Raw genomic sequence first — 14,620 nt, 5'->3', positions numbered from 1 at the left:
ACTATAAACCCCCTAAACAAATTCCAACAGCCCTACCAAGGGAGATGGGTACAGATCACATCAACACCTGCTGGAGACTGAAAGAGGACTGAGGTAAATAGAGAAGGGAGTATATGATATACTGTCCCACAATTTTGTTATCAGTCTCCACCTGCTGGTCATGATTGGATATATACCCATTTGTAAAGATTAACCTCTACTGGTCTGGAGAGTGCTAAAGAATAGTAATATTCAGCTGCTAGCTAGATAACTTTAAGTGCACCACCTAAATAGGAGTTCTAACGTTATTACTAACTAATCCACATAGGTTCATGGCTATATACCCAGAGGTCCAACTTAGAAAGGCTTTGGATTTCCTTGTTTATGGACCAGTGGAATCATATCTGGTTAAGTGCGGGATGGAGAAATTAGGTTCTTACCTGCTAATTTACTTTCTTTTAGCTTCTCCAGACCAGTAGAGGTTAACTTTACGAATGGGTATATATCTAATCATGACCAGCAGGTGGAGACTGAAAACAAAACTTTGGGACAGTATATACTATCCTCCCTTCTCTATTTCCCTCAGTCTGCCGAATAGCCAAGCAGAACCAAGAACTGGAAAACAGGAAGAAAACAATACTCCGAACAGGAGTAACAAATAACATACCCAAATGCTGTTGGAAAATGCAGAGGAGAAATACCCGAAGGAAAATGTCCCCACAGCTCGCCAGCTAAGCCAGCCGAGCCACAGCCGCTGTTCTTTAATTCTCCCCGGCCCTAGAAAAATACTAGAACCCGCAGCAAAAAACAAAAACTGCCCGCGAAAACAGCCCCAACAACAACAACAACAACAGACAGGGTGGGGACCTCTACTGGTCTGGAGAAGCTAAAAGAAAGTAAATTAGCAGGTAAGAACCTAATTTCTCCTTCTTTAGCACTCTCCAGACCAGTAGAGGTTAACTTTACGAATGGGACGTACCAAAGCAGTCCCTCTCACGGGCGGGACCCCCGAAGGGCCGATACCAGAACACGCTCACCGAACACCGCGTCCCGACGCGCCTGAACATCTACCCGATAATGTCTAACAAAAGAATACAAGGAGGACCAAACCGCAGCCTTACAAATATCCACCGGAGGCACGAGCGACGACTCAGCCCAAGAAGCCGCCTGACCCCGAGTGGAATGAGCCTTGAGAAACTCCGGAACAGGCTGCTGTTTCAGAAGATAAGCGGAAGCAATCGTCTCCTTGATCCAGCGCGCAATAGTAGCCTTAGAAGCGCCAGCTCCCCGACGAGGACCAGCCAGGAGGACAAAGAGATGATCGGACTTCCGGAATTCCTGGGTCCGCTGCACATCAGAGCGAAGGACCCGACCGACATCCAACTTGCGCAGCTGCCGTTGCTCAGAAGAGCCCTCCCGACCACCCAAGACCGGGAGAACCACCGATTGATTGACATGAAAAGGAGAAACAACCTTCGGCAGAAAGGAAGGAACAGGCCGCAAGACGACCCGCTCCCTAGACAACTCCAAGAAGGGAGCCCTACAAGAGAAAGCCTGCAGCTCAGAAATACTCCTAGCAGAAGTAATGGCCACCAAAAAGACCGCCTTCAAAGTAAGGTCCTTCAAAGAACAGTCGTCCAAGGGCTCGAAAGGCGGGCGCACCAAAACAGAGAGAACCAGATTAAGATCCCAAGAGGGAACCGAGGGCCGTAGGGGAGGCCTAAGCAACTTGGCCGCCCGCAGAAACCGAATCACATCAGGAAGAGCCGATAAACGCTGACCTGACACCAACCCTCGAAAGGTCGACAGGGCCGCAAGATGAACCCGGAGAGAAGACCAAGCCAGGCCTCTATCCAGGCCATCCTGCAAGAACTCTAGAATGTTAGGCAGAGAAGCGCGAAAAGAGGTCACTCCCCGCGCCCGACACCATTCCTCAAAGAGACGCCAAACCCGCACATAAGCCCGAGAGGTAGAAAGCCTCCGGGACCCCAACAGTGTAGCGATCACCTTGTCTGAATATCCCTTCTTGCTAAGGCGACCCCTATCAAGAGCCACGCCGTAAGACAGAAGAGAGACGGGTCGAACAAGGGAATGGGACCCTGCATCAGAAGGTCGTCCGAGAGAGGCAGAGGAAGAGGAACCGCCACCAGGTGTCTCACCAGATCCGCATACCACGGACGTCGAGGCCAATCCGGAGCCACCAGCACCACCAAACCCGGATGGTGAACAATGCGAAGAAGCACTCTGCCCACCAGCGGCTAAGGAGGGAACACATACAACAGCCCCTCCGTTGGCCACGGCTGGACCAGAGCATCCAGACCCTCGGCCAGCCCTTCCCTGCGACGACTGAAGAAGCGGGGCACTTTGGCGTTGCCACTCGTGGCCATCAGGTCCATCAGGGGCTGCCCCCAATCTTGCACTATCAACCGAAACGCTCCGGCGCCGAGAAACCACTCTCCTGGATCCAGGAAGTGACGACTGAAGAAGTCTGCCTGAACATTTTCTACCCCGGCTATATGAGAAGCCGAGAGGTCCAGAAGATGGGACTCCGCCCAAACCATGAGCCGAGCCGCCTCCTGCGCCACAGGAGTGCTCTTGGTGCCCCCCTGACGATTGACATAAGCCACCGCCGTGGCATTGTCCGACAGGACTCTGACCGACTTGCCCAGCAAAAGGGAGTGGAAAGCTAACAGCGCCAGCCTGACCGCTCTGGTCTCCAACTCGTTGATCGACCAGGAGGCCTCCTCCGCGGACCAGGTGCCCCGAGCTGAGTGGCCCATAAACTGAGCCCCCCAACCGAGGAGACTCGCATCCGTAAGGAGCACCGTCCACTGCGGGAGATCCAGACCCACCCCCTGAACCAGGTGAGGGGTCCGGAGCCACCAGCGCAGACTGCAGCGCGCCAAGCCTCGCAGGGGAACCGGAACATCCAAATCTTGCCTCCGGGGAGACCACCTCCGGAGCAGAGCATACTGAAGAGGACGCATGTGGGCCCGCGCCCACCTCACCACGTCCAGGGACGCCGCCATTGACCCCAGGACTTGGAGGAAATCTCGCGCCCGAGGACCCCGGGACGCCAAAAGCAGGCGAATCTGAGATTGCAATTTGCTCACCCGGGCCTCTGGAAGGAAGACCTTCCCCAAGGAGATGTCGAACATAACCCCAAGGCACTCCAGACGCTGAGCCGGGACCAACCGACTCTTGGAAAGGTTGACCACCCAGCCCAGCGACCGGAGAAACTCCACCACCCGAGCCGTAACCCGGGAGCTCTCCTGCAACGACTTTGCCCGAATCAACCAGTCGTCCAGGTAGGGGAGAACCAGGATGCCCACCGACCGCAAGGCTGCCGCGACGACCACCATTACCGTGGTGAACGTCCGAGGAGCCGTGGCCAGACCAAAGGGAAGCGCACAGAACTGAAAGTGCCGCCCCAAGATCGCAAAGCGAAGGAAGTGCTGATGAGAGGCCCGAATTGGAACCTGCAAGTAGGCCTCCGTCAGATCGAGAGACATCCAGGATGGGCCGAAAGGTCCCCACCTTTATGGCCACCACAAAGTAAATGGAGTACCTGCCGGTGCCCCACTCCGTAGGGGACACCGGCACCACTGCCTCGAGATCTAGCAAACGCTGAAGGGTCTGACGAAAAGCCTGCGTCTTCCATGGAGTCTGACATGGAGAAGCGAGGAAAAGGTCCGGCAGAGAGCGGGTAAACTCCAGAGCGTAACCGTCCCGCACCACCTCAAGGACCCACTGATCGGACGCGATCTCGGCCCATTTGGGGAAAAATTTGCGCAGCCGGGCCCCCACCGGAACCAAAGGGGGCGCCGGCAAGGAGTCATTGCGCAGGACGGGAAGCGGGGGAACCGGCGGAGGGATTCCCTGCCCCCCGACGGGCCCCCCGAAAGGGCTGCATGCGCTGGAAGAACCAACCCCGGGAAAAACCCTGAGCCGGGAAAGAAGCAGCCCCACGCCCCGGGCGATACTTGCGAAATTCCCGCAAACGCCCCCGGGCAGCCCCACACCTAGACGCAGGGCGGGCACGGTCCTCAGGCAGACGGGGCACCTTCGAGTCCGTCAGAGTCTGAATCAACTCATCTAATTCCTCTCCAAACAAAAAGACCCCCTAAAGGGAACTTTAGTAAACTTAGCTTTGGACGCAGAATCCGCCGCTCAAGCGCGCAGCCACAAAATACGCCGCGCGGCCATGCCATAGACTTAGCCGAAATCCGCACCAAGTCATAAAGAGCATCTGAGAGGAACGAGGCAGCCATCGCAATCTTCGCTACCTCCTGATCCACTAGAGACCAGTCATCAGACTCCCGATCCAGGACACGCTCAGCCCACCGAAACACGGCGCGAGCGACTAGCTCCCCACAAACAGCCGCCTGGACCCCAAAGGCAGAGACATCAAAATCATACTTAAGAAGAGTCTCTAACGCACGCGCCTCCGAGACCCTAAGAGCAGAACCGTCCATAACAGGCACGGTATGCCGCTTAGGAAGTGCCGAGACCACCGCGTTCCCCATTGGCGAAATTAAGGTAGCCCTACCTCCCTCCGGGACGGGATACCCAAGAGCCAAGGCGCACACCAAACGAAACTGCGCCCATAGGCCACTGCGCCAACACAAAATCCCGCAAATCCTGACGCACAGGAAAAGAGCGGGAACCAGGACAGACCCCCTGAAGCAGAGGGGCCCCCATACGCGGGGTCTCCGGCGGCGCCACTGCAAAAATGCAGCACCAAGGAGACCTGCTACACAGGTCTAAAAGCTCATCCCTCTGAATAAAAAAGCGCACCACGGACGCATCTGCTCTGGAAGACGGGAAACCCGCCGCCCCGCTGCCAACAGGCGTCCCCTCTAGAGGATCCTGGAAGCCCGCCAAAGCAGCCAGGTCCTCAACCAGGCCAACACGCTCCTCCGCCCACCAATTCGCAATCCAAGCCCCCCCGCGGGCGCTTGGATGAGGGAGGAGGAAGAGGGGACGCCAAACGAAAAGAGGGAGGCAAAGCCATAGGGGGCGCGGAGGGAAACCCCCCCCGAAACCCCCCAGGCGCACGTGGGACCCCCAAAAGTCCGCACAAAGAAAGAAAATAAATTGGGGGCAAAAAACCCCTGGGGGTCCCCAGGGACTCCCTGCCCCAGCAGGGGTCCATGCTGAAACCTGCCCCTGTGTTCGCCATACAGGGGGAAGGTCACCTGAGGTTGCAGACAAAATGGAGGGGCCAGACAAAGAAAATGGCGAAGTTCCCGCCAAAAATGCTCCCTCCATGGCCTGTAGCGGCTGAGAAGACTGAACAGTCCCAGCCGCTAAGACAGGCAAGTCGGCATCAGCTGTCAAAAAATCAGCTGAGAGGGAATCCTTCGGGGAATCCCTCCGTGGGCGGTTGTGGAAGACCGGGCTTCCCCACTGCTCCAAGCCGACTCGCGAGGCACCATCGGCGGGGAGCTCTGGGCGCCTGCAGCCGCTGCCGACGGAGCTCCACCACCTCACCGACCCAAACCGCCGAGTTCAGGCCGGCCGCGAGTGCCTCGCGGCTGGACTAAAATTGTGGCCTACTCCCCCGGAGAAGGGCACAATTGCTCCAGACGCGACCTAGCTATAAAAAAGTGCTGGTTACATGAAAAAATACAGTAAAATACAGTTTTCTTAAAGGGAAACAACCCTTCAGACCAGCACTACCTCAGGATTTTTTTTTTTTTTTTTTTTTTTACAGAACAGACTCCACAGGCTCTCGAAGCAATATGCCTTGCTTGACTTAGGGGGCAAGGCTTACTGCTGAGGCTCCTCTAAAAAAATGTGGGGAGGTGGAGGAAGTGGGGGGAGGGACCCCGCTCGTGACCCGCCGGGTTTGACACCCCCGAGGTCGGACGGACCCCCAAACAGGGCCCGACCAAGCTCCGTCCGGCCAAAAACAGGGACAATAAACCCCTAAACAAATTCCAACAGCCCTACCAAGAGAGATGGGTACAGATCACTCAACACCTGCTGGAGACTGAAAGAAGACTGAGGGAAATAGAGAAGGGAGGATAGTATATACTGTCCCAAAGTTTTGTTTTCAGTCTCCACCTGCTGGTCATGATTAGATATATACCCATTCGTAAAGTTAACCTCTACTGGTCTGGAGAGTGCTAAAGAATCAGCATTTATCCAGCTAAAGATAGGACTCCATTGCCAATTCCAGACTTTGTTCCTTTCATCTATGCCTGAAATAAATTATTTGAATTTGTCCGCCAACCCGCCTTCAATCCATAACTCTACTCCCCACTGCCCACCATCCCAGCCAGCTGATTAGCCGTTCCCCTTAACCTCCTGCTGGTCTTGTCTTTTTAGATTGTAAGCTCCTTCAAGCAAGGACTGTCTTCTTCATGACTCTGTACAGCGCTGAGTACGTCTGGTAGTGCTATAGAAATAATTACTAGTAGGGGCGAATATGTGGAATAACTGGTGAGTTTTATGGCTCTACGTCATTCCCTTCTTAGGTGGGCTGAGACCTTTCCAGCAGCTGCTCCTACTATGTCATTATGTTATCTGAATTGTAACTCACCTTGAGCACAGCTTTGGAATGATGAGTAACTAGATCTAAAATCCAAATTTTATTCCATCTGGTCTCTTCAGCAGACCCATCCTGAGCTTTGCCTAATTTTTGCTCCTGCCTTTCTTAAACATTCATTGACCATCACAATACCACCTCCAAGCATTTCACCTTCAGGTAATGGGGAGCTTCAAAGGGCACCAGGTCCGAAAGGAATTTCAAAAGGAAGATCAACGATTTCTTACTGCTGCCATGGTAGCCACTGGCATTTCCAAAGGAAATCTAGAGAAAGAAAAGATTAATGCCCCACTGGCATCCTCTGTAGAGAACCTGCACCTCCTCACTGTCCCTATCCATGCCGTGTACAGATGGCACAAATCATATCTATCCTGAACGCGCGTGAAAAATTCTTGTGTTGGTTCCATTAAAAGTATCACAGCCTACAAAACATCTCATACCTTAAACCACTCCGTGTATGACATGAACACAGCAGGGCCTTCAAGAGCAGACTGGCGACCAAGCAGAAAGGCCATAATCATGAAGTCCAGCTCATAACCCTCAAAGGCTTTGGTCAGCAGGCGATCCAGAAGATCTAAAATGATATTGGATAGACAATGAAAGCTGCAGGATGCCTTGGACAGAGGAGTGTCAGGGATTTCAAGTGGAAACAAACAGGAGATGCACTAAAGTCAGCGATCGTCGCAAAACCTGTTTTCACTAGAGAATGATAAGGGGAAAAAATTGGTTCCCGTCCCCGCAAACAGCATGTGGAGACCACAAATTCCCTACTTCCACATGTGGGCTACCGATTCAGAAATCTGTATGTACAAGTACTACTACTACTAATAATAATAACAGTTTATATACCACAGGACCGCGAAGTTCTATGCGGTTTACAATGATTAAAAAGAATGCTACAATTGAGTAGAACTTACATAGTTGGAGATTAGTGACTAACAGTATATGAGAGCAGTTGTTGTGGGAGGCTGCAATTTTTATTTTTCATTGAAAGGCAAAAATAAACATTGGGGGCCCAAAATCTAGCTAGCAGTCATCAGTGTTTTCTGTGTGCTGCCAGCATTACACCCAGAAATTCAATGCTAGGCCATGTCTGGGCTACAGTGTTGAATTACCGGAGCTGGCAAAAACCTAGCCAGTTAAGTGTGATATTCAGCTCTGTCCGGACTGCAGAAAAAGGACAATAAAAAGGCCACTAATCAGATCCAACAGGCCCTAACTAACAAGAGGAAAGACTGCACAGGCTTACCACCTCCACCTGCTGGAGACTGAGAACAGACTGATTGTAGATGGGACTGCATAGCTCACTTGTACTCCTGCCAAAAGTCAATGTGTTCTCAGTCTCCACCTGCTGGCAGAGGAGCATAAACCCATCTGTCTGGAGGGACGATAAATACAAAAATATTTTATTTCTTTGGTTTTCTATCCTGTCCTCCCCGAAGAGCTCAGAACAGTTGCCATGACTTACAAATCCACCCTCCTATGATACAAGAGATGCAGCGCTGCTCCCTGACAAACTCAGGTACTTCATTCTAATGGCAGATGAGCTTGTGCAGCTTCTCAGTTTGGCATACCTTTAACCAGCAATTCAGCTTCAGACTGACAGACAACTAGAGTAGAGACACAGTTCAGCACATACTGCCAGTTCACCTCCTGGGTTTCCAAAACCTCCTGTAAATGATTAATCAGCTTCTGTGCATTAAGCACTACGAAGATCTGCAAAAGAAAACATGCAGTCACTTGAAACCATAATCCTGATCACCAATCCTTGTAGCAAAGCAGCTCTGCAGAGCCTTTAGACTGATTACAGGTGCACAAATGGGAAAGCCAGCTTAATTTTTTAAAATATTTTCTTGTTTAAAGTTTATCAAATATATAAAATTTTATAATGAATAAAAAGATTAGGTTCTTAACTTGCTAATATATTTTCTAGTAGATAGGTGTGTCATTCTGGACTGTAGGGTATTCTCCCCATGCTTGTGAGCCATGCAGAAGGAATCCACTACAGCTTTTCAACTCCTCCTCCTTCACCATAGGGCTCTGCTGCCCCCTTCAGTTTGTACCAAAGCAGGCAACAGCCTTATGTAGACACACATGAAGAGGAGGAAACAGGGAGACTCCCCAAAATATAGTTCTGTTCTGCTCTGAAAGGTATAACTTCAAAGACACAACTAGAGAGGGTAGGGCATGCCCTGGGATATCACAAGCTATCCAAACACCCCTTAACTCACAGCTTAATAAAGTAAAATAAATATCAATATTATAGTGAAGGAGCACCCTCAGGGTGGGATTTGAAAGCTCTTAAGAGAAGCTCAAAAGAGCTGCTCTGATGCTTACTCAAAAGCAGAGCTGGCAAATGCTATGCGGGCCAGCAACACACCATCATCTGGGTGCTCCCGTGTGCTAATTAGTGCCACATTAATTAGTGGAAAAAAAATCACATCAAAGTCAATGAACAGAGTGCCTGGAACACTGTCAATCAAAATAGCATGTGATGCCCCAAATGCCAAGCCCGCAGACCCGAAGCACAAGAAGTGAAAAATCAATCACAAAAACCTTCGTATACTTAGCTTGAAATGAAGTCAGCTTAATCAGACGATGCTGGAAGTTGCCATAGTCCTTCAAGTTCATAAGCAGGAATACAAATTAAAGCTCTGTATCCAGACGGTTCAACCCAGCAGGGTTTCAGAGCAAAAGCTCCTTCTTCAGGAACCAAACAAGATCAGACAACATCACCACTGGTCAAGAAAGTGAACGGGCTGGCAAGGCAAAGGGGGAGGAGCAGGAGATGCAGCAGCACAATTTAAATCAAACGCCACCAGTTGGCAATGTTGTCTGATCTTGGCTTTGATGTGATTTTTTTCACTAATCAAATTGGCACTAATTAGAACATGGGAGCACCCAGATGATGGTGTGCAGCTAGCCCACGTAGCGTTTGCTAGCTTTGCTTTTGATTAAGCATTAGAGCGACTCTTTTGAGCTTCTCTTAAGAGCTTTCAAATTAGAGAGTTGCGCGGGGACAGAAATCCCACCCATCCCCGTCAAAGTCCCCGTCCCCGTGAGGAATCCCACCCGTCCCTGTGAGGAATCCCCTCCGTCCCCATAAACTACAGAAATAGTTATTTCATTTAATTATGCTACTGAATTAAAGGCTCTGGTAGAAACCCATTTACAAATAAGCAAAGACACTTTATTAATTTGGAAATATTAATTGGGAAGAATACATACCTTGTAAACGGGTTTCTACCAGAGCCTCTGTTTATAAATTTTTATCAACACAACTAATATAGTACTTTATCCTGAAGCAAAAAAAAAAAAAAAAAAAAGAAATAGAATTTTTTTCCTACCTTTGTTGCCTGGTTTCTGCTTTCCTCATGTTCTCATTCAATTCCTTCCATCCACTATCTCTCTTCTCTCTGCGTCTTCCATTTGCTCTGTTACTGTGCTTCTCCCATCTCAGTCTGGCATCTCTGTCTTCTTCCCTGCCAGCGTCTTCGCCCCACTCTCTCTTCCCCATTTCCTTTCAGCGTCCTTCTCCCCCCCATCTTCCCTATGTCCTGTCAGCGTCCTTCTCCTCCCTCTGTCTTCCCCATGTGCTTTCAGTATCCTTCTCCCCCTCTGTCTTCCCCATGTCCTTTCAGCGTCCTTCTCCCCCCATCTTCCCCATGTCCTTTCAGCATCCTTCTTCCCCCTCTGTCTTCCCCATGTCCTTTCAGCATCCTTCTCCCCATCCCCTGTCTTCCCCATGTCCTTTCAGCGTCCTTCTCCCCCTCCCCTGTCTTCCCCATGTCCTTTCAGCGTCCTTCTCCACCCCTTTGTCTTCCCCATGTGCTTTCAGCGTCCTTCTCCCCCCTCTGTCTTCCCCAGTGCTTTCAGCGTCCTTCTCCCCCCTCAGTTTTACCCATTTCCCTTAAGCGTCTTTTCCTCTCCACTCCACCTTTCCTCCCTTTCTCCCTCCTTACCCCTTACCTTTGTGGCGCTTCCCCGCCCACCCGACAACAGACCAAGCCCGGTCCGACAAACCTCCCTGCCCTGAATCCAGCTGCTGTAAGAAGGTAATTTAGATTCGCAGCTACAGGGCAGGGAAGTTTGTCGGACCGGGCCTGTTGTCAGTCGGTCAGGGGAAAGCGCCACAAAGGTAAGGGGATCTGGCCGGCTCTGCACCACTCCCTAAGGCTGCCCCGGGGCGGACCGTCCCCCCTTTGGTATGCCACTGCCTCCCTTGAATTTTTCCTATCTGCCCTGCCGCAGCATACAGCCGACCGGAAGTCTTCCCGATATCAGCGCTGATGTCAGAGGGAGGGAGGGCTTTGCTTAAGCCCTCCCTCCGACGTCAGCACTGACATCATGGGAGACTTACAGTCAGCTGTGTGCTGCGGCAGGACAGATAGGGAAAAGACGAGCCTCGCGACTCGAGTACATCCAACCCCGCAGGAATCCCGCAACCCTGGGGGGGCGTCCCCATGGGATCCCCGCGACCCTAGGGGGCGTTCCCAAGGGATCCCCGCAACCCGAAGGGGGAACCCGCAGGATTCCTGTCATCCCCGTTCCCGTGCAGCTCTCTATTTCAAATCCCATGCTGAGGGTGCTCCTTCACTATAATATTGATATTTATTTTAAACTAAACTAAACCTTAAGCTTATATACCGGATCTTCTCTATAAATATAGAGCTAGACACGGTTTACAAAAATTAAAAGGGAAGTACAGTGTGAGTTGGTGGTAGAGGGAAGCGGAAATTTACATTTTTGAAAATAGCCAAGTTTTCAGGTGTCTACGGAATAGTTGGAAAGAGCCCAGGTTGCGCAGCTGGGCAGGGAAATTATTCCAGAGCTCTGTAGTTCTGAAGTGAAGAGATTTCCCTAGATTTCCACTCAAAAGCAGTGCCCTCCCTTGGAGAACATATGTAGAGCAGACCAGGTTGCTACCTTTTAAATCACCTTGGACAAAAGTAACCAAGCTTCTGCCCACGAAGAAGCCACACTTCTACTCGAATGCACCTTCACGGAAACTGACAATTGCTTTCCACAGGCAATATATACTGATGAAATAGCCCTACAGATCCATCTGGAAATGGTGGCCTTGGACGCCAGTCTGCTGTGGCGAGCCTGACTGACACGATTATCTACTGAGAATATTCTGGGACTTAGGCCACCTTTTGTACTTCCCGTTTTTCGCCTTATTTGTTCCTTCAATTTGTAAACCACTTTGACTATATTATTTTGATTTGTGCAATATGAAATACAAAATAACTATGGCTACTCCTGCATCCGACTTACATTATTCTGTACCTACAATCTGACTGGTTTGCTTTGAAAAAAAATTGAAAAAGTAAAATTGAATGGTACTCTACACAGTTTGGATCCTCTTTTCCTGGTTTAAAAATTACAACAGTAAATGCACAAGACACAGGCTACAGTGAACTTCAAAGGTAAAACTGCATTTATAAATAACCAATTTCACCTGCATCTTGTAAAAGGTTCTTCAGACTTACTTTGCGGTACAAGGTGGTGAGCAGCGGGCAGGTTTTAGCAAAATTCCAATCACCTTGCATACGTACAGCATCAGACACTGCAACAGGAGAAAACCAAGGACATATTTAATTATGCTCTTTTTCTACAGTTGCAGAGTTTAACTAAGCAGTGACTGATATGGTGGGATGCAAGATAAGAAGTTAAAAAGAAAAACAAAGGAAAAATACAACCAATACAACTTTATTCCCCCAGAGTTCTAAGGTTCTAGTTTGAATGTGCAAGAACCTTTGAGAGGACAAGACCACTACCGAGAAAGCTTCACTGGTTGCCAATGAAAAGCAGAACTCAGTTTAAGATTGTTTGCATGGTCCATAAGGCCATATACTGAGAAAACTCTCAAGAACTTTTATCTGATACACTTCTCCCTCCATATTTGCGGTTTCAGCAATCGCGGTTCGATTATTCTCGATTTTTAGCTTGCTGGCTCTCCCCCCAAATTACATCAGCTTGCATAGAGAAATCGCTGATTCCAAGCGTTTACAGAAAAAACCCCGATTCCCAGCACTTTCTTCACCGTGTTTTGCCTCTCCTTCAGGAACAGGCCAGGTCTCCCACCATGTTATTTGAGGTTTCACTATATTCACGATGGTTTTTAATAGAAAACAGCGAACAACATATGAAAAAGTTATTCACAGTTTTTCTGTATTTGCGGTTCTGTTAATCCCCCTATCACAGTGAATACGGAAGGAGAAGCGTACTAAGTTTACGTGTTCATTCTATAACTCCAGAACAACACAGTGCTTCAAGCTACCCTTTTCTGCTCCCAACAAAATCACTGAAAAAAATTATACAAGTCCACCTTTGAATTTCAAGGTCTCAAAATATGGAACCACATTATATTACATTAGAGATTTCTATTCCGCCATTACCTTGCGGTTCAAGGTGGATTACATAAGAGATAAAAAACGGAGGGTTACAATGGAAGAACATTTGTCCTTTCTAGAGAGGTAAAGAATAGGTTATGTAGTTTTTGTGTGGCGGGAAGAGGGAGGGGGGAAGGACGGTAAGTTTGAAGTTAGGGCTGTTTCAGGAATTTCTTGAAGAATGTAGTTTTTATTTCTTTTCTGAACGTCTTGTAGTCTGGTATTGTTATCAGTAGATTGGAGATTTGGTTATCTAGTTTAGAAACATAGAAAATGATGGCAGAAAAGGGCCAGGGCCCATCTAGTCTGCCCACACTAATGGCCCACCCCCTAACTACCTCCATGAAGAGATCCCACATGCCAATCCCATCTTTTCTTAAAATCTGGCACGCTGCTGGCCTCAATTACCTGTTGTGAAAGATTATTCCAGCGATCAACCACCCTTTCGGTGAAGAAATATTTTCTGGTGTCGCCATGAAATTTCCCACCCCTGATTTTCAACGGATGCCCTCTTGTTGCCGTGGGTCTTTTAAGGAAAAAGAGATGACATTTGAACGTCTCGATCATGTCTCCCCTCTCTCTGCGTTCCTCGAGTGAGTACAGCTGCAACTTACCCAGTCGTTCCTCATACGGGAGATCCTTGAGTCCTGAGACCATCCTGGTGGCCATTCGCTGAACTGACTCAACTCTCCGCACATCTTTTTGATAATGCAGCCTCCAGAATTGTACACAGTATTCCAGATGGGGTCTCACCATGGATCTGTACAACGGCATTATGACCTCGGGCTTACAGCTGACAAAACTTCTACGGATACAGCCCATGATTTGTCTAACCCTGGATGAAGCTTTCTCCACTTGATTGGCAGTCTTCATGTCTTCGCTAATGATCACCACCAAGTCACGTTCTGCTACAGTCCTTGCTAGGATCTCACCATTTAGGGCAGGGGTGCCCAACACGTCGATCGCGATCGACCAGTAGCTCAGGAAGGCAACGCGAGTCGATCGCGGAGCCCATCCCGGGCTCCGTGATAGACTCGTGTTGCCATCCTGATCTACTGGGCCGATCAGCCATCCTCTCCAGTGTTCTCTCTAGGGCCTTTTAGCTGGGCAGTCCGCCCAGCTGTCATCTGCTGCTGCTGCCGCCGCTGCTGAACATTAAAAAAAAACAAAAAAAACCGGCTTGGAGATTTCAGCCCGTAGCAAACTTATGCTCCGTGGCTCTAACGTGTGCGTGCCGGCTTCCCTTCTCTTCCCTCCGAAACCGGAAGTTATGTCCGGGGGGGGGGGGATAAGAGAAGCCGGCAAGCACATGTTGAGAGCCCTGAAGCAAGCGTTCGTTATGGGCTAAGGCGGGAGACAGGTTAGTGAAGCATTTGCTCTTCTTGCTGACGGGTCCTGCCTACTTTCTGTTTCCGCGAAGGCAGGACCCGGCAGCATTTCCCCCAATAGGTCGATCGCGATCTTGGGCCAATCAGCCTTCCTCTCCCCGACGGCAGAATTGACGTCGGGGAGAGGAATGCTGGTCGGCCGAAGCAGGGAGAGCTTGGGGCGGCGGCGTCTTTCGGGCCTGTTATTGGTGGCGGTTTGGGTCCTGGTACCGATGGCAGTGGCTTGGGTAGGGCAGGGAGAAAGAAAGAAAGAAAAAGGGCAGGCAGGGAGACAGAAGGAAAGAAGAGAAACAGAAAAAAAAGAA

At 49.9% G+C, this 14,620-nt stretch overlaps 1 protein-coding gene across 3 annotated transcripts in view; it reads right to left on the bottom strand.

The window, feature by feature from the left end:
* Positions 1 to 14,620, bottom strand: part of FANCA (FA complementation group A) — a 184,026-nt gene that overhangs the window by 119,690 nt on the left and 49,716 nt on the right. For all 3 annotated transcript variants that reach the window (XM_033940379.1, XM_033940381.1, XM_033940380.1), the window contains exons 12-15: positions 12,025 to 12,101; positions 8,107 to 8,248; positions 6,973 to 7,106; positions 6,686 to 6,796 (exon numbers count right to left, since the gene is read on the bottom strand). In XM_033940379.1, the coding sequence (XP_033796270.1) occupies positions 6,686 to 6,796; positions 6,973 to 7,106; positions 8,107 to 8,248; positions 12,025 to 12,101 (464 nt within the window). The remainder of the gene's footprint in view (positions 1 to 6,685; positions 6,797 to 6,972; positions 7,107 to 8,106; positions 8,249 to 12,024; positions 12,102 to 14,620) is intronic.

This window comes from Geotrypetes seraphini, chromosome 4 (assembly GCF_902459505.1).
Source record: "Geotrypetes seraphini chromosome 4, aGeoSer1.1, whole genome shotgun sequence".
Classification (NCBI taxonomy): domain Eukaryota; kingdom Metazoa; phylum Chordata; class Amphibia; order Gymnophiona; family Dermophiidae; genus Geotrypetes; species Geotrypetes seraphini.
The sequence above is the reverse complement of the archived record's forward strand: the minus strand, read 5'-3'. Positions and strand labels throughout refer to the sequence as shown.